We start from the raw sequence: 19,720 nt of genomic DNA on the forward strand, positions 1-19,720 counted from the left end.
TGAAATCAAATTATATTGTCAAATGAAATGTCATTTTTTGTTTGCAATTGCATAAAATTAGGCAAATAATATTGTGATATTTAAAATTGTAATTTACATCGATAATAACATTCCACACTTTATGTACGTGTGTTTCTTGACTGACATTTTTGAACGCGTTTGATTTTAATTCATTGTATACGTTTCACAACCTAGACTTATTTAAAAGCTTCATTAAAAACAGTAAGGACCTTTTCAATCTAAAAAAATGACGGAGCTATTACCTCTTGAAGAATCTGAACAAGATCGAATGAAGTCAATTCTCAGCGGTTTCCAAATGTATCCTTTTTTCTTTGTTAAAGAAAATTATTCGTAAATTAATATTAGTAACCATATGGTGATATGATGGTGACATTATATTTTATCGAATTGTATTTTCTCTTTTTCTCTAAACAATACCTTGTGTTTAATTATTAAATTATTTCAACTAATTATATTTCTGTACCTATTGAAAATGTCACATTATTTCTGTTAAGAAAATAAGAAGATGAACTTTGATTAACAACTTAATAATATGTGAAATTCTATTCATTGTTAACCAAAATTTTTTTAACAATACATTGAGCAGAAATTATATGAATCTACGAGATGTGGACACAGGTGAGTTTTTTATAACGTAATGGTAGCAATAAATAAAAAAGAAATTTATTAATATTTCCTATATTTTGAGTCTCATTAACAAACTTTTATAAAACTTAATAGATTACTTTGTTGTAAATAAATATAAATATACTAATAATTATGACTTCAAAATATATTTTGTGACATTATAGGTAAAGTAATCTGGCAGCACAATGAAGACATGTCAAATCCTGATGTTGAGCATGAGGCACGAGTACCCAAACGCATCCTCAAGTCCAGAGTAGTCTCTCGTGAGATGAACTTCAGCTCTGTTGAATCTATGGACAAATTCCGACTAGAACAGGTGAGAAATCTTACTATGTAAATCTATAGTATATATAATCTAAAGTATGTATTATACTATGTTTTACCCAAATGTGGTGGTGTATTAAGGATTGACTGATTGTAATTTACTTGGTGGTAGGGCTTTGTGCTAGCCCGCCTGGGTAGGTACCACCCACTCATCAAATATTCTACCGCCAAACAGCAGTACTCAGTATTGTTGTGTTCCGGTTTGAAGGGTGAGTGAGCCAGTGTAACTACAGGCACAAGGGACGTAACATCTTGGTTCCCAAGGAAGGTGGCGCATTGTGATGTAAGGAATGGTTAATATTTCTTGCAACGCCATTGTCTATGGGCGATGGTGACCACTTACCATCAGGTGGCCCATTTGCTCGTCCGCCTACCAATATCATAAAAAAAAAAATTTTACTGTTTATAATTGTCAGATTGTCAATTATCTTTCTTGTTTATATTATTTATAATACTTATTCTAAATCAAAAATGGTACTCATGTTCATTTAAAATTTACTTCGTCATCCAGTTAATTTACAAATAACAATGATTTTTTTATATTATGTTTCAGAAAGTACTATTCAAAGGTAGATGTCTAGAGGAATGGTTCTTCGAGTTTGGATATGTTATTCCTAATTCCACCAACACCTGGCAATCTATCATAGAATCGGCTCCAGAGTCTCAGATGATGCCAGCTAATGTACTTAAGTGAGTATACATTTTTTAATTTCAGACTCTTATGGATTCTCGCTGGACAAACCTTTTTTTAAGTATTCTAGAACAGCAAAAGCGCAAATTGCCCACCTTTTTCTGTAGACAGTACCAAAATACAAAAACTTTGCCTGATTTATGTTATGAGCAGTGGAAATGGACTTACTGTAACCATATATTTTTTTATTAATTTTTGACACCTGTATTATTTTTGTTATACACAAAAAATCAATGTCATAAAATAAATTGAAAACATTTTAAGTTATGTGAAAGATGAAAAAGTGTGCAACAATGATGTTCCTCAAAGATTATATCTAGACAGGTGCTATAATGTTGTCATGTAATTGATGTGTTACAAATATAAAACTATACACTTGAAAATTTAGAGGAAAACATTATGAGTAAACCTCCATGTCATGTCAGATAGAATTCTGCCACATCTATAGTTACCAATTACCAATCTAATATAAAACAGTAAGCAGGTAGTGGAATAAACTTGAACTTTCAGGTTTTTTTTTTAGTATAGCTTTGACAGAGGTTAGATATAACATGATCCCAATCTTGAGGTCCTGGGTTCAAACCCCCTTGTCGGGCCATTCAAAGATAGTGGGTTTATTTCGGAATGTATGTCAACCCTGGCCTCTAAAATAGTAAATTTGCGGAACCAATGGATTATGAGAGTGCACTTGATTTATGCACATACTTGTGCACTTTAAAATGTCATGAGTTTGCTGGTCTCTTTTGAGAATGGCCATCATAGCAGAAATTGGCCTGGAGAATATCTTTAAATCCTATAAGTTTAATATAAAATTTACTTTCAATATATTACTGAATTTTTGTAATTTGCTTGCAATATTTTTATCAAATGAGTTAATAATGGGCACACCTTTCTTTTCAGCGGGAATGTCGTGATTGAAACTAAGTTCTTCGATGGAGATATTCTCATAACAACGTCTCGTGTGCGCCTGTTTTATGTTTAAACAATTTTTATTTATTGATAAGCATTTATTTTATGTAGATGTATGTTTTCAATATATGCATTTATCATGCACAATTTGAATAGTATTAATTTCTATACTAATGTCATGATTTTTACAAGTCTAGTCAAATATTTTAAATGCATAATGCGCACTTCATGTTTAAGATAGATAATATTTAGATAGCATTTTCCTTACATGTTAAATACTATTTCAAACAAATTTTAAAATATAATTTTATTGTATGACTGTTGCACCGGCTTAACTTAATATGTATGCTATAATAACGGTGCTTAAGTGTTTCTATCGAGCGCAGACATTTGGTGAGCTGGTCGTTTCTGGACGACTCTGAACATGGTCTCATCCGTTGAGCAGATGCTTCTTCATTCATTTGTACAACGCTGACTGAGTCACTCACCCTTCAAATCGGAACAGAACAGTACTGAGTATTGCTGTTAAGTGTCAGTTGCAGATGCAGAAAGCACATTTTGTGTTCGAACATAAAGGAGATTTAAGATCTGAGAGTGTGTGAGAGCGATCGACGCGATTGGTAGAAATACGGAACCATTCCTCAGGCATTCCTGTCACAAAACAGATACAGTCAGCGTCAAAGACGTCTAAAGTGATCTTATATTTAAATTTACGGAAATTTCTACTGTCGAAAATGTGTGAAATGTACTTAAAATCTATTACGATAAGGTTTGTTTTCATGGTGTGTTCTATATCTTCGGAAACTTACATAGAATAGGATAGAAACCACTGGTTGTTAAAATTATAATGACGATTTCAGTGAACATATTTTTAACGATGTTCTTGCTCCAATATATTTAGGCAAAATGAGGGTTTTAAATATTTAGACGACTTTGGTTGTTTGAATAGTATTGATCACTTTGAATGTTTCTATGTTTTTGGTAATCTTAACTGTTACTTTGTATATGACGCTGACTGTACAAATAGTTTCACTTCATAGTCCACCATAACTATCAAATAATTTATGATTCAAACTGAGCTTAGACTTACATTAGAAATAAGTTAACATTTAAAGAAGGTCGTTCACACTGTATAAACAGTTGTAAAAGACTATGTAATGTCAAACCAGTTTCAATAAAACATTTTCTTTATGTATTGTTTCTTTTATTTTTTTTCAATGTTTTAGGACTCCTATCTGGCGTCTATCAATTTATTTTAACACAATATATTTTCATGCAATCTTATGAAAACTTTGGTCTACATATTGATTTAACTATTATATTTTTTTATGTTATTATCTGTCCCCACCGACATGCTGCCTGTGCTACTGTCATAATATGATAAATATAATTGAATTTATGTTATTTTAATGTGTTTGAATGATTGTTTTTTGTATTGCCAAGTAGCATCACAATCTACATTTTTGGATTGCAATTTAATGACAAACAGTTTGTGTTGAACTCTATGATGACTTCCTTATCTTTTTTGAGGAGTCCTCAGTGTTATTAGTTATCGTGAAATCCTAGATCCCTCAGCTGGTCGGGTTATCACTAATATAGATTGTAATCCAGAATGTTCTTAGTGGTCCCCTCTTCACGAGTGTTAAAAGTGTTTTACACTGCATGGGATACGCTATCGTACAGATGTCGCTTTCTTGTGGCACATGTCTCATAATCTAGTCGCTATGTTTCATGTATTGCGAGGATGTTGGATCCTTCTTCGTAGCCGTTTCCTTGGTCCTGGAGAGATTCTTTCTCTGCCTGTATGTATGTTTAGGTTGGGTCTTGGACGCTATATGGACTTAGATGCAGGGTCTTTATTACTTTACTGGATGAGTCTATACCTCGGTAAGCTTCACTGAGACAAAACGCTACATCCTTTGGGCACTTGTGAGATGGTTGACAAAAGATTGTCTTAGTTAATGCATTATGGTTGATTGGCATCTCCGACAAGCAAGAGCTTGCGGCCTTTGTTGATACGCGATGGTACGTTTTAATATTAAGCTCTCATTGTTTTCATCTAAAGAGTTCAAAGCCGTGAAGCATCTACATGCATACTTAATGTTATAAAGTATTTAGTAAATATGCCACTCAGTCAAAATGAAAAAGAGAATAACGGCATAAGATAAGGTCATGCCCTTTGTCGTCACAACATACGAGTCTGTGTACCCTCAAGGTGTGCCAATAGATTTTTTTAAGGAAGGTACTTACATCGGGGTTTTTAAAAAAATCGTCATCGAGCGGTTTGATGCTTTTTATAAGAGACAGTTTTTAATGTGAGGTTATGAAAATTAGTGTTTCGGTTATCTGTATTAAATAAAAAGGTGTATTTGAACATATCATCATAAAAAAGGCATAAAGGTACGAGGTTTTTATAAAAAGCTTTTTTCATTGTCATTTTTGCTTAATAGATACATACCTCTATTGTATTCTCTATTGTACAATATAGGGTAATAAAATGGATATTGATTAACGTATAAATTCATGGGTTAATCAAACACTCACAGCATTAATACTCCTTAAAAGAGTTATCTACATACATACATATCGCATAAAGTACTAAATTTACCCACTTTCTAGGTAGTAATAAAATTTTATTAAAATGAAAGCTTATATCAACAGTTGATAGATGGCGTTATACCTATCAAATAAATCGCGCTTTTTTTTTTTTGTTGCGTGGCTCAATGAAATGCTACTATATAACATATTCTGTCTAGTATCGTTCAATCATATAATTGGTACAATAAAAAGATAAACACAGCTAAGAAAATAATATTTATACAGGGTTATTGGTAATTCGACGTATTCCCGTTAGGAGGTAATAGGGGTGACTATTTGCGATAATTTTAACCCCCATATGCATAATGCAAAAGTGAACCATTTTTGAGTTATCACGTTTTTAAGATTTTTTCAAAATAAGTCAAAAATGCAACTTCAAAAATTTATTAAAAAACAGTATCAATTAAAATCAATTTTTTTCTTCTGATTTATAATAACGATTAAACACTGGATATTTTTCAATATTTAAACAATAATTATCGGTCCAAATTTAAAAATGCGAGATGGAAAACGATATTATTTCAATTTTTTTTTCCCTCAAATGTGCCTGAAAAACAAAAAAAATAATTATGATACTTGTTCTGCAGATTATTTTAAAAACATAATCGTTTACTTATCTTTCCGAAAATGTATAAAAACTAGGAATTTATTTCAAAGCAACCGAAATAAAATCATCAGAAAGGACGCTGGTGGAAATTCGTATTCGAACATGACCGAATTCGTACTAAAGCTCGCTCTTTAAAATTCGCACAAAATTGATTTAAAATAATAACCAATGTAAAAAAACTTACTTATTTACTTAACTTACTTAATACAAATTTAAAATAAAATTTAGATACATAAACAGTTCAGTAGCTAAGTTACAATTAAGATATTTTGTTTTATAATTTTAATCCTGTCTTATCATTTTAATCCTGTGCACGCTTTTTACGAAGAGGATGCTGAAAGAAGAGTTGCTTTCTGTAGATTCATGCTTAATGAGGATTTAGAAGATGCATCTTTTTTTAAAAATCCCCTGGACCGACAAATTCAAATTTGATCAAGATGGTATTACTAACTACCACAATAAACATTATTGGAGTGAAATAATGGGAATACGTCGAATTACCAATAACCCTGTATAATCGTTTTGAGTATATATGTATAATATTGGATGGTAAGTAGATGTTTAAGGTGAATGCAACTCATATACCTAACGTACATCACTGTGGTTCTCAAACTGTTGGTTTTAATGGGTCCAATAATCTTGGGAAAATTCTCAGTAGCAGTTCGGCTAGAAGCGTGTCTCCAGTACAATGAATGCAGTGGCCGAAATACATTCAGAAATACTTCATGCCTAGGTAAAGGCTATTCTGCTTTTCGACAAGCAAGTCATGCAACTTTAATACTCTATAGTGCAATTCAGTAAAAACATACTCCGTACCTCACTCATAAAATGTTGAAACCGAGTTACGTGATAAGTTATTTTATATGGATATTTTAATTATTATTATCGAGTTTCGGGTTTATTGAATGCAGTTCAATGACTTTAATCTTTATATTAGTAACTAATACATTTTATAATAAAGGTTGTGCTGGGTGCATGTAATAATAATAATTTATTTAACACAGGGCCAATTAAACTCCATTTATACCAACGCTGATTTGAAAACGCTGGATTTTTTAAATAATAATTTATACCAACGCTTACACCTTTTACTACGAGACCTTCGTTCTTGAGTTTGTTAATCTTAATGATTGGAACAATAGTAGAATTATCAGTTGTATCGATAAATCGTGACTCGATGCTGAATCTTATTAGTACGCTGACACGTTTATCAATATTACCATAGAAGAAGCGAGGAGCGTGGTGAAACGTCACCTGCAGGAAAAGCTACGGACGTTTACGACAGGAACTTTTTGTGAATTAAATCATTGGTGGCGGGCCTTACATCCTCTCTAGCGAGAACCCGTCGTCGGATTTCTTCGTAGAGTGCCGTCGAAGGAAGCCGTGTCGTTTCGATGCACGGCACACGCACCGACTCCGCATATAAATAATAGAAATTATATAATTATGTACCGGCGAGTGCTAGCCGCGTACTTGCCAGGAATCGTAATTTCAACCATACTGACCGCCTAATAAATAATAATTATGACATTCCGATAAATATTGAACGCTTTTTTTCGATAGGAAGGTCGATGTTATCGGTTACTACCTATTACAAATTATAATAGAACGATAAGCTGCCTAACTGTACGTACATATACGCGGACCGATCGCTCTATTACATTCGGTCAAGTTTTTATTGCTTCGCCACACTATTTAGGCACGATGATGAAGAGAAATTGAAAAATTGTATTTGGAGTTCGTAAATGAAGAGTATTTCAATTATTTATTACAGTCAATCGTTTATATGATTATCTTATCGGCAATGAAGACTATTTAAACAAACTATCGAAATTATGTCTTTTTACGCTTAAGTGTTTCAAATAGTTTTCAAGAACGTTTTAATAGAAAATCAGTAAAGTTGATTTATAACTATGATCTGAGTAAAGCATTAATAAGAAAATACATTAATGGTCATGTTCATAAAATCTTATTATATGTACGCATTTGTAATAGATTAAGCTAATGGTATGTCTTATAATCATATTAGTATCAACTTTACCGAGATAAATAACATTCCAGCAATTTTCTGAAGTAATATTTTATTTAAATAATGTATATGTATTTAATTAAACTATTTATTATTAGTCATAGACCGAAGATAGTGTGATGAAATCCAGGTAAATTCTGGTAAATACATATTGAAAAGAGGGACAGAGTGGAGGAATAAGCTTAAAACCTTTTTAACAAGAGCCCTTTGACCTGTAGTAGAACATATACAGGGTGCTACTCTGCCACTGTTTACTCCAAATTTAGCCGTATTGATGCCAGCATACGGTATGTTCGCGTCACTAGGGCGATATGATGTGTGATATTTTTAGCTACGTTGATGCTCTCTTCCTGTTTCCGGCAGAAGTTGCTTGATCTGCTCCGCACCAAACAGCTAATTAGTGATGAATAATTAATACCAATGCTTCGTTGACATGTAAATGACATGATTAAATTTGGATCCGTTTGACATAAAAGGCAATTATTTAAAAACGCTTGTAATTAAAATCAAAACTCTATACATATTTTATTTGATGTGAATTTAAGTTCAATAAATGTATGAAAGTTGATGATTACGTCGAAGCAACGAAATGTGAATTGCAAGAAAGTTGAGTGCTGGGATTTTTATGAGTCTGGGTTCAGACACACCAAAATAGGCTATATGTACTTCATATCTCAGATAAATCAAAAACTAGTTTTGATGAGACTACTGTATTACGAGCTAAAATTGCTTTTTAAACCAAACAAAACCAAACCAAAGTAGATCTTAAAGATTAAAATAGAAATATAATGAGTATATATTTGTTATTTTAAAACATAAACTTTAAAAAATATTTAAATGATTCCCTGCAATCATAAATTTCGTGTTTTAAATAATCCAGATAACTATTTGAAATTAGACTTCTTAAAAAAAAAAATTTGTACCCTGTTCGTTAAATTTACAAAGTAATTTTTATTTGCTTTTACTTTTAATAATCGTGCTATTGGTTATCCAATAAGAGACTAATGCGAGCGAAAAGTTCCCTCAAAAAAGTGGAAAAAATATCATGTGGAAGGATAGCGGGTGCGTCGCGCGCGCATCGTCGGCGGGTCAGCGTCCTCCGCCCCTCCCGCGACCCCCCAACGTCACGACCGCTACGTCACTATCTTGCTTGTAAGTCGAAGTTTTTTGACCAAATAATAGTTACATAGATGGGATAGTTTAATAGAACGTTAAAGGTTAAAAGATTCGTCATAAGTCAAACGTATGTCTAGACATTATTAATTAAAATGTAAGCCTTGATGCCAGATGAACTTATACTTTATAGAAAAAAAAAATATTGAAAATCATAAAATATTAAGTAGCTGCAATAAAATACTTCTTTAATATAAGAACATTGTTTTAAACAATAGTATTAAAATTATACAAGTCTTAATAAGACCGGAAGTTCGATAAAAAAATGTAAACCATATCCAAATCTAGGTTTTAAAACAATGTCCACGATAAATGTTAAAATAAATCTCGGCTCGTTGGTGCGGAACATGAGGTTCAGCAAAAAGCGTGGTTACAAAAAAGTTGATGTTTACGATTCGTTGTCGAAGGTAGTGGACGTCGTGACAAGCTATGGGGAGACGCATTGAAGCGTTTAGCGGGTGCCTGTAAAAACTGGATGCGCATGGGTATCTGCGATTACCTCCGGTGTCTTAGCTTAATAAGAAAGTAATCAGAAACGCCGCTTGCAGGAACTCCAGTAACGATTGAAAAAACAATAAGCTTAGCATTCAGTAAGGAAATAAATGTGCCGTTTATTCGTTCTTTAGTATTAGGCTCAAGTTTTAAGAGTTTCACAAAGTATATTTCATACTACATAGTTATAGCGATTGATTATATACTGTTTAAACGTCAGATAACCTTCCCACTTCGATTGTTTCTATTAAATGTAAAAATAAACTACTATTATTAACAAAATACCTTTGTTTTATTGCAGCCTGAGTGAACTCAAAACTAAAGCCACTTGGACTATATCATATATAACGTAGACTTATAAATATTGTTAATAAACGTGCTGTAATATCGAATTAGGACAACCATGTCCTGTAATTATATCTATACAGTTTTGTATTATAAATAAATAAATAAATCTTTGGTATTAGGGATGTTATCGTGGTTTCTACAGTTTCATATTATCAAAACGATGATGTCTTCCGATTTTTTGTTCACAGCCGTGTTACGGCGAACTATTCGCAACGGAGTCTAAAAATTTATAGCGTATACGTAAACACATGTACTTACTGTTCTCTTCCTCTAAAATCCGACACGATCGGAGAGTTTAGAGGACCAACGGTTTTACTTATATTCTTGTGGTGGCAGTGTCAACTGCTGAATTCTGGACTGTAACTGAGAAGTCATTGGAAGTATTTTAGCCGGCTTCAAATGAACTTTTAGCTTCTGAGCTCCTCTAATAACTAGCTTAGAAGGCTGGCTAATGCCAACGAGGTGGTTAAAATCAATATATCATATAAAAGATTGATAAAAAGAAGAGAAAGCGACATATTTTTATAAGATTGACTGGAGAAGGCATGAATTTTACGAGGAAATATATGATAGTATTTCTTAATAATAATTATATTTAACTTAATGTGGCTATGTGTACTGGCTCGCTTACAATAATAAAATAAACCTGATGGTTATATAATATGTTAGAACAATAAACAGGGTAGAAGCAAATATACAACAGTTTTTTTTTAAATGATATATATATTTAAGACAATAAATAAATAGTTAAGAGAATTACATTTTACTACGTATAAAAAAAAAATAAAACAATAAAATGCAAAACTTTTATTAAAGGTTACATTCGATCACGATTAAAAATAATAATGATTACCGGTGATTCAAAGAATCAAGACAATCAAACATAAAAAGGCTACCTACACGTACAAAGGTACCTCCGACGACCTCCCATCAAAACGAACAGGTCCTTAATAATAATGATGCAAGATGAGTTGCGATGGTCCGTATGGACAGTCAAGGATAGCTACTGCGTATTCGGAAGGCAATGGTCCACGTTTGGACCAAGTTACATCACATCTTGTATATAAGGCGCGGTGGATTGGAAATATGAAATCGTTTATCGTTAATTATTGATTCATTGTAAGTGCGCCGCCATCTTGGATGTAAGTGGCCAGCCATGTTCCCGAGCGCGGCTTCCGGCGTGCGCGTGCTGCTGAATGCTAATGTTCGCGGTTGTGCTGCGCCCTCGCCATGTCCTGGATCAATTCGTACACTTCTCACTATTACACTTAACGCTTATATCAACATATATCTTTAAAAAAAATCATTACAAGTATAATGATTACATTTTTTTAATGTCTCGCCTTGAAATCGGCATAGATTAAGGAACCATGTTAGATAGAATTAAAAATTGAAATTTTACTCGCTTAACTATAGTAAAACAATAATTCCAAAGTTTATTCTCGTCGCGAGAGAATTACTAGATAGACAGCTCGGCTTCTTGCCTCGTATAAACTCATAATTTAGCTTCGAAACGCGATAATACTCATTCACTGACAATGCTATTGTTTTGCGAACTACACAAGTTGATATGAATCGCATGAATAGCGCTGCCACAGACTTTATTATGTATAATATAGATTTCTGGTACAACAAAAGATTAGAGGTTAGGTCTGCATATAAATGTTTACTTAGGAACTGCGAAGAAGTAGACAAGAAGCTGATAAGTGACCAGTATATGGAAAAATTATATCATCTTAATATTTTCCAAAATTCTAAACTTCTAATGTGATTATTTTCTAAACAAATATTTTATTTTCACTTATAATTAATAAAAGTACTTTTGACATATTTATATATATAAAGGTAAAGCTTTGTTCAACGTACAGTAAAAAATAAGTTAATTAAGTTTGAAACGAGCTTATTAAACGTATCTACAAAATTGCAGGTAAAGTCGCGAGACAAAGGTTAACGTTGAGCTAACTGCAATGTATGGAAAATTCGTCGATTATGTCAGTCACAGAGCATTCCTTGAATACCGATATCATGCCTTGAGTTGTTATGATTAGTTAATTTATTGTTATTTATAGTGCTTCTAATTGTTTATTGTTCTGATTACGATTATGTTTATGTTGAACATGTATGAAAATAATGATCTGTTGGTTATTGAATACAAAATTTAGTAATTAAATAAAAAGCAGTTTGTAATTTTATTGGTCCAGAGCAACCTTGCTTAGGTATAAAACGTGTGTATGTCTGCTCAGCAGTAGCATAACTCTTTGGCATTTATGCGACATGTGATTTCTATTGTCTTGTTCGAGTTTATACATAACTACTTAAGTTCAACGGCATCACATTGCATTATATTACCCAATAGTAATAATAGCAGTGTTCTCTTGACCGAAAACGGCCTCGGTAACAAACATAATGAACAAGGGTGTGTTCACACCAATGCACTTTCAATTCTTTCATTCTCATAAATCATAGTTCGATACGACAACAATTCAAACCAAACGGAATAAGATCAAGCGTAGGACTTGATATGCTCTCCAAGGCAAACGACCTTCCTATCTCTGGGTCCTATTGGCAACGTCTTCACAATACAAAATTTTATTTGATTTTATTATTAGAATACCAAGGGAAAAATAAGTTGTTTATAGAATTCAGTACCAAAACATTGTTACAGTATACGAGCAAAACCGAGACGTGTCGCTAGTATTCTTATACATCCACGTATAAAACTACTCCGAAACAAATTAGTACAAAGCAATGTGCGGGCGTATTTTTTGCATTCACCCGTTCGTGTCTACGCGTATAAGTGTTCTTGCGAGTATTGAAATCGTCTCAACCGCCCCTACCCCGCATATGGTACCAAAGGAAATGACATGTGGTTCCCGAAATCTGCTCACGATGAACATAAGGAGACACTACCTATATGTTTATTTATTTAAGCACAAAATTCAAAGTACCAACTGTAACTATACAATACTATCTAGTATTGCATACATACAGTTATATAATTGTTCAAAGTATTTACTAATTCATTGCTATAATGTTCTTTAAAATGATACAATTTTTGTAACTTAAGATTTTTTCTCAGATTATGATTACGATAATTTATCACAATTTTACTTAAAGCCCTAAATAACGTTAAAAAAATTTATAAATTAATAATAATAAAAAATATTCTAATAATGTATATTTTCTCTTTTTATCTAAGGCGTGTCAATGTTAACATCATCATTACGTTAGAACACACCTGCCGATACATTCCGTTCATCGCATGGCTTCGGTCGCACACACATACACATAACCGAATTTTATATATTTATAATACTATACGCACTATGCAAATATATAAAGAATAAGATCGAAAGCTTTTTTTTGTACAGGAGGGTACTTATAGTCTAACATACCTACATTTAGGATAAATTTAAGAGATAGATAGCATAGATATGCCGCAACTAGAATGTTTTACAATCTAAAATTAAGATTTATTTAGTTTTACATTTACTAAACTGAGAATCTTCTAGTTGAGTTATATCATATTCGTTTCTTAAATCTAAAACGCAAACTAACCTTAAAACATTATCATCAACTATCTACATCATTACCAGTTTTATCAGTTTCGGAAATTATTTATTAAAATGTAAATAAATCTTTTGAGAACTGCCGCTCGTCTACAGACTAGCTTGTATGACTGCAGAAATCTCGGATCCTGGATTTTTATGTAAAGATGTTCTAAGTGTTCTGTTCCTGTAGTATTTTAATTTTAGAGTGATGATTTTGGTTTATATATTTCTGAAAGTGATATAATTTTTTTCAAGTAAATGTAATAACTAGTACCGATCCTCGAAAACGAGAGACATTTGACGTTTCTGTACCGATATAACAAATATGAATTATTGTGAGTCGTAAGTACATGTTTACAAAAAAACTTCGTGGCGTAAAGTGGTCTTATTCATTGTTAGAGAGCACGTGCTCCGCCTGTACACTTTCGAACATATTTAAAATTGTTTATTAAGTAAAAACATTCGAAGCATGTTTGAAGAATTCGATAAATATATATAATTATAACGTGATTAATTCTATTAGTAAAAAAAATTCAAGCCATTTAGATGGCAGATTAAATTGACATCATCATCACATGAATAAAATAAAAAAAAATCAATTAAAGATTTATGATAATCACAGAAACAAATTTGTGAGAAAAACGTTACAAATATGGCATAATTATTTTAATTCAATGTCAGTATAATGAATGGAACATTACGTTAATCTCGTGACTAAATCTACTGGTTATTTTAAGTGAAACAAGTTTCGATTCTGTAAAGCAAATAGTTCTCGAATGTGCTTCAATTAAATTAATTACTTATTTGTGAATGACTTATGCGATAATTAATTTGATAGCATAGACTGTTAGGTAACAACCGTCTTAACCGTATCAATTGGTAATTAAAATATTTCTTTTTTTGAAAATAAATTTACTTACAAGATTGATATATAATCTTTAATTCGTTTTTAATAATATATTTTTACCTTTCTAAGTAGATCTCTTTTGTTAACGCCGTCGAACACCCTGGAAAGTCAATGACAAACAAATTTTAGTGTTATAATTAACGATAAGTATCTGTAGAGCTATTCCGTAAGATCAAACTCGAATTCCCCGCAGAATACGATTGTGAAATGTTAAAAAGTGATATTATACGTCAGTGACTATAATAATAATTATAAAAGTCGATCTATCAATGAGTTAACTTTTATATTAGTTTTATTTCAGTTTAAGAGTGACTGAGCCAGTGAGCTAGCAAGGGATGTAAAGTAACGTAATTTAAAGGGATGGGAATGGTGTAAGGAATTATTAACATATCCTAAATGTTTATTTTTATGTTTATAATAAATACACTCGCGGTTACCAGGTAACATTATCAGAGTTAAGATGGTCTGGCCGGTTTCAAAGCTTAGAAAATCATTGTTTAAGAACACTTAATCTCATTTGATTTATGTGTTAGCAATAATTGTGTTAACAATCAACCTCACGTATAAGTAGTTAATATTTCTTGCAACATACAATGTATAAGAATCGGAATAGGTTTCGGATATAGAATAGGTAAATCCTATCTGAATATTATTTGCTTGTCATTTGTCAAAGCCGTGCAAGAATCGTGCTTACAATATTGTTTACTCGTGTTTGTGAATATTGTAAAACACATTGGGATAACCTGTGTGTATACGAAGAAATAATGAGATATGTACCGCCAATTAGTAGTGAGGCACCACAACATAATAATGCACCATTTTTGAATGCCACAAGTATTATCAGAAGATAAGGCGTTGAAGATCATTATGCCTTCCTGGCCGATTTTGGCAGTGTCTGATTTTGACAGTGGCCAGGAGGACTAGCATACTTGAAGCACATGCGTGTGTGCGCAGACACAGGTATACTGTGGATAATTCGATGGGATGGAAAATCCTGCATGATTAGGACTGGTCTGAACCTCCCATATATCGATCACAATTAAATATTTAAATGACATTTGGTGTATATTGTCAATTTGTAAAGAATACCTGCTTCTTGGTTCATGGCATGTTTAATATTTACTCTAACATAAAGAAAAGTTCTCACGGTGTCGATCTCGTTCCCGATTTCCGTCCGGAGTAGACATCCCGCTGGTAAAACATTCAAGTGCATGTCATTCCACTTTAAGTAAAATAAATAAAATATATATATATTTATTTAATTATTATTTTACTTCACCTGTTAGCACATTTGAGTTCAATCTTCCAACAAATTTCATGCAGCTGATTGATACGAAATTTTGCAAACACTTGATACTGCTGATAATTCAACTCAATTTATTAGAATATAAGGTTATTTTTTTTTTATAAATAGCCGCTTAGTCAAGTTGCTTTATGTGTTTTATTATAAATGTATATAAATTATATTATATATTATAATTATACTTTGTGGTTGGCTTGAGGTACCACCTTCTCATCATATATTCTACCGCCAAGCAGCAATACTTAGGATTATTGGGTTTCAGTTTGAAGGATGAATGAGCCAGTGTACAGGCAAAAGCATATATCCTCTCAGTTCTCAAGGTTGGAGACGCATTGGCGATGTAAGGAATCATTAAAATTTCTTACAGCGCCATTGACCATTGTCTATGGGCAGTGTTGATCACATCACGTGGTCCATTTGCCAGTGAACTATGGCGTTTCATAGGAAACGAAACCTTTTCGCCAACGTAAAGTAAGGTATGGTACAGTACAGCAGCATTAGCATAGTCTAAAGTAAAATCTTCTAGGAATATTTAAATTTTATAGTACTAGGATTGATAGATCAAATTAAACAGTCTAATCTTCATAAATTCTTGTATCATATTTCAAACTTCGGCTTGAAGGATAGGATAGAGTGTGTACTGATAATAGTTTATGCGTAAATATAAAGATGACAAACAATTTTGAATTTATATAACTACAAAAGGAAATGTATTTTTTTGTTTGAAATGATGTTTGCACGTGACAAAATCTAAATTGCAAGCAAAAAAATCGGAAACAGGAAACGTTAAACGGATTTCGGAAACAAGTTACAATAAAACGTAAAAGCGAAGAATAATTCCGTACCTTCCGGACCCTTGTCAATGAGTGCATTGTACAACGTAAACTATAGTAACGAACGCGGACGGATGGGGTCTGTCGAACGGAAGTAGTGTGCCTAATATCAACAAAAGCCTACGGCTGGTGAATAGATAGGTAGCTATTTCGCCATACGTGCCTTTAGTTAAGTTTGGCCGCTGAGTGTGAATAGTGTGATGAGTTCGTAGGGAGCGTGCGTGAGCGACGGAATGGGGCTCGGCTTAGAGGCGCGGGAGGGGGCCGGTTTCCGGCCGCGCGGGCGCAGCGTGGGAACGCACCTACACTCCACAGATTAAATGACGGGCACTAATTAATTTAAGTTTACGCCACGTAAAAATAGAAACCCGTGCGCGAAGGTACTACTGAACGACCATTCCTTAGCGTTTATGACGTTTATCTGATTATTGGCGTTGATTAGCGCAGACGGCGAGCTGGGACTTGCGATATGATCCAAGTAATAAGCAACTTTCTTTGGCCTAGACGACATAGTTTAAGACCGGTAGCTTTAAGATGGTGCTTAAGAATTCTATATAATATAGAATTCTTAAGCACCATCTTAAAGGATAGGATCAGCCGAGCGGTGAGTGCAATTAAGATGGTGTTTATTTTTGATATATGAATAATAATTCTTAATTTCCGTTAATATCATAAAATCTTTAATCGCATTACGCCGCAGGTGCGTAACAGTCAGTTCATTGAGTGGCTAAGGCTCAATCGGAACCCGCCTGTTTTTGATGTTATCTGTTCCAAAAGCTTTGCAGTTTCGCTGAAGCGGGTCGATCTTTGTGCGCAGTCGCTCGGCGCAGCGGTGCGGCGAGACGCGCGGGCGCACCTGGCGTGGCAGATGCTCGGCTCCATTCAAATTCACTATTAAGTTTTATCAATTGCGGACGCGCTGAACTCCATTCATCGTGTGTTTATAGTCCTTGTAGGTATACATTCGCGTAAATTAATACTGCTCTGTAAGAAACTTTGGAAGACGACGTTTTATATCCGTTTGCATTTTTTACTATTAACATTATTGTAAATAAATTGCACTAATTGCATTTTATTATTACAAAATAACTTTAAAACACAACACAACTAAATAGAGCATGGCCTAAAATATATATTTGTACATAGTGTGAATAAATAAAATAAAAAATAAAAAAGTATATAATTTGATATATAATCGTATAATCAATTGAAATAACAAAACGGAACGGATACAATGTTATTCGAATCATAATTACTGTCGCGATATTCTATATTTGGCATAAAACTATTGATAAAGCGTTACATCGAACGTATCTGATATCTTGACATCCTAATGGGCTTCCTATTTATTGCCGCTCCACTTGATTGGTCTAAACGAAAAACACATTAATGGTTACAATATAACCCCTTATCTGAGACTGCTTCATTCATAATTCCCGTGATAACAAGACATCATATGACATTAGTGTTATTTAAATGGAGATTATTATTGGTGTGCTCGAAAATGATCTATATTGAGTGTTTATTGGTGTTTATCAAACATTACATGTGATTATTTTACTTATATAATTATTAGTTTATATAATTAGTTCAATATTTAAAGTGAAGATTGTATATTCATATTAAATATATTTTCAATTTACAACGAAATATAACACGTGTTTTAAAGTATTACTTTAATTCAATTGTGTAATTTTGTCGTTTATAAAATCGTATATATCTAAAAGTATTTCGGTAGAACCTCAAACTGCTTTGAAAGTGAACAGCAATTTTTTTATTTTTTTATAAAAGACGCTGTCATTTTGTCCCTTTAGATCTAGCTATTTTATTCGGTCACCACTTCCTAAATTAAAGAAGGCAAAGGTGGAAGCTGTTTGATCTCGTATTTGTTAACATAATTATTGTTAACTTAACCTTATATGTATATACTAAAGTCACTTTCAAATAAAATTTAACGTTATAATTAAAAATATATAATTAATTTATAAGTTCATCGACAGTAACCAAATTCGATACCTATATAATGAAAAAAAAAAATTACATTTTAGATGTTAAATCCTTTTTTATATTATAGTACCTTCTATCGTTCAATATTTTCTACATTTGAATTAAATTAAACAATTTTGTTTTCTGTGAAAAATCCTGATATAGTAATTTTTTTTAATCAACAATTAGCTTGAAATCATGGGATCACGTTACCGCTTAAGTTATGTAAAGTTAATAAAATCTGTCTTGTATTTAAATATTTTTCCCATATCGATATAAAGCCATGTAACTACTGGGCACCAGAATACCCGCTGAATATATGGAGAACTAGATTGTCCAGACTACAATGTTAATGTCGCGAATACCAAACGCGTTTCGCTGGGATTACTTCTTGCAGCACAAATTACTTAACTAAGCGTCATTACAGCCTTAGTTCATACTTTTTTAATAACCACTTTCATACGACATCGTTAGATAACATCTTATTTATCGTTTCAAGTTATCAATAAAGATAAAATGAAATCTGGTGTTGTAAAAATAACATACTTACTTTACATTTTTAGATATTTCTACTTTTTCTTATATAACTTTTATTTAAGTTAACCATATAGCTAAGTTTAAGTGTAAGTAGTAAATCATATTTTGTTCGTGTTTAACATAATGTAAAAAAAGACAGTAGATCTGAATGAGAGATCGTCTGAGCTCATAATTTTGGCTTGCCGCCAGCACGAGGCACTTCGTGAATAACATTGATTTAGGAACGTTCTTTATTTTTGTGCCGAAAAAATCATAAAGTAAACTAATAATAAATATTCTAGCAATAAATATGAAATGTTTTCGTATGTAAAACGACCTCCGCTAAGCCTATTTAAATAATTCCGTAATAAAAATAGTCTGAGTAAAGCGAAGTGCGCGCGCTTAAAAATACCTCCCCTTTTTCATTCACATCCTGCTGAGGATGAACCGACCGAATAGAAGTAACACTTAAGACAGTACATCATATGAAACGGACGAGTACTTTCAAAATGGTATATTTATTTTCATTCATGAATTAGTCGTTACGGGTGGTTCGGCTGGTAATTCTCCCACGGTCTCGTGAATGGGATCGGAGTGCGGCGCGGGCGCATGATCAAGAGCGCAGGAAAGAAAGGGGCCCACTTCCCTTGCAGAGGCGTATGGCGTTACTTCCGTCCGTCGCCGGATACGTTCCCTGTTCGCGTCAATTATTATTTCCTACTTAGTGTTTCCTCTGGGGGTTATTGTAATTAAAGTGTAAGACTGTTTGACAACCGAACATGTAAGGAGCAGAAATGTTACTATG

At 32.8% G+C, this 19,720-nt stretch overlaps 2 protein-coding genes across 2 annotated transcripts in view; both read left to right on the plus strand.

The window, feature by feature from the left end:
- The window catches only part of LOC113397191 (large ribosomal subunit protein bL27m), a 221,623-nt gene that overhangs the window by 61,227 nt on the left and 140,676 nt on the right, over positions 1-19,720 (plus strand). The window lies entirely within an intron of this gene.
- Positions 63-3,765, plus strand: LOC113397381 (retinal rod rhodopsin-sensitive cGMP 3',5'-cyclic phosphodiesterase subunit delta). The gene is made up of 5 exons (XM_026635698.2): positions 63-318; positions 608-639; positions 813-964; positions 1,526-1,662; positions 2,564-3,765. Exons 1-5 carry the CDS (start codon positions 248-250, stop codon positions 2,643-2,645), a joined length of 474 nt encoding a protein of 157 aa, XP_026491483.1. The 5' UTR covers positions 63-247; the 3' UTR covers positions 2,646-3,765.

This window comes from Vanessa tameamea, chromosome 3, assembly GCF_037043105.1.
Source record: "Vanessa tameamea isolate UH-Manoa-2023 chromosome 3, ilVanTame1 primary haplotype, whole genome shotgun sequence".
In the NCBI taxonomy this organism is placed as follows: domain Eukaryota; kingdom Metazoa; phylum Arthropoda; class Insecta; order Lepidoptera; family Nymphalidae; genus Vanessa; species Vanessa tameamea.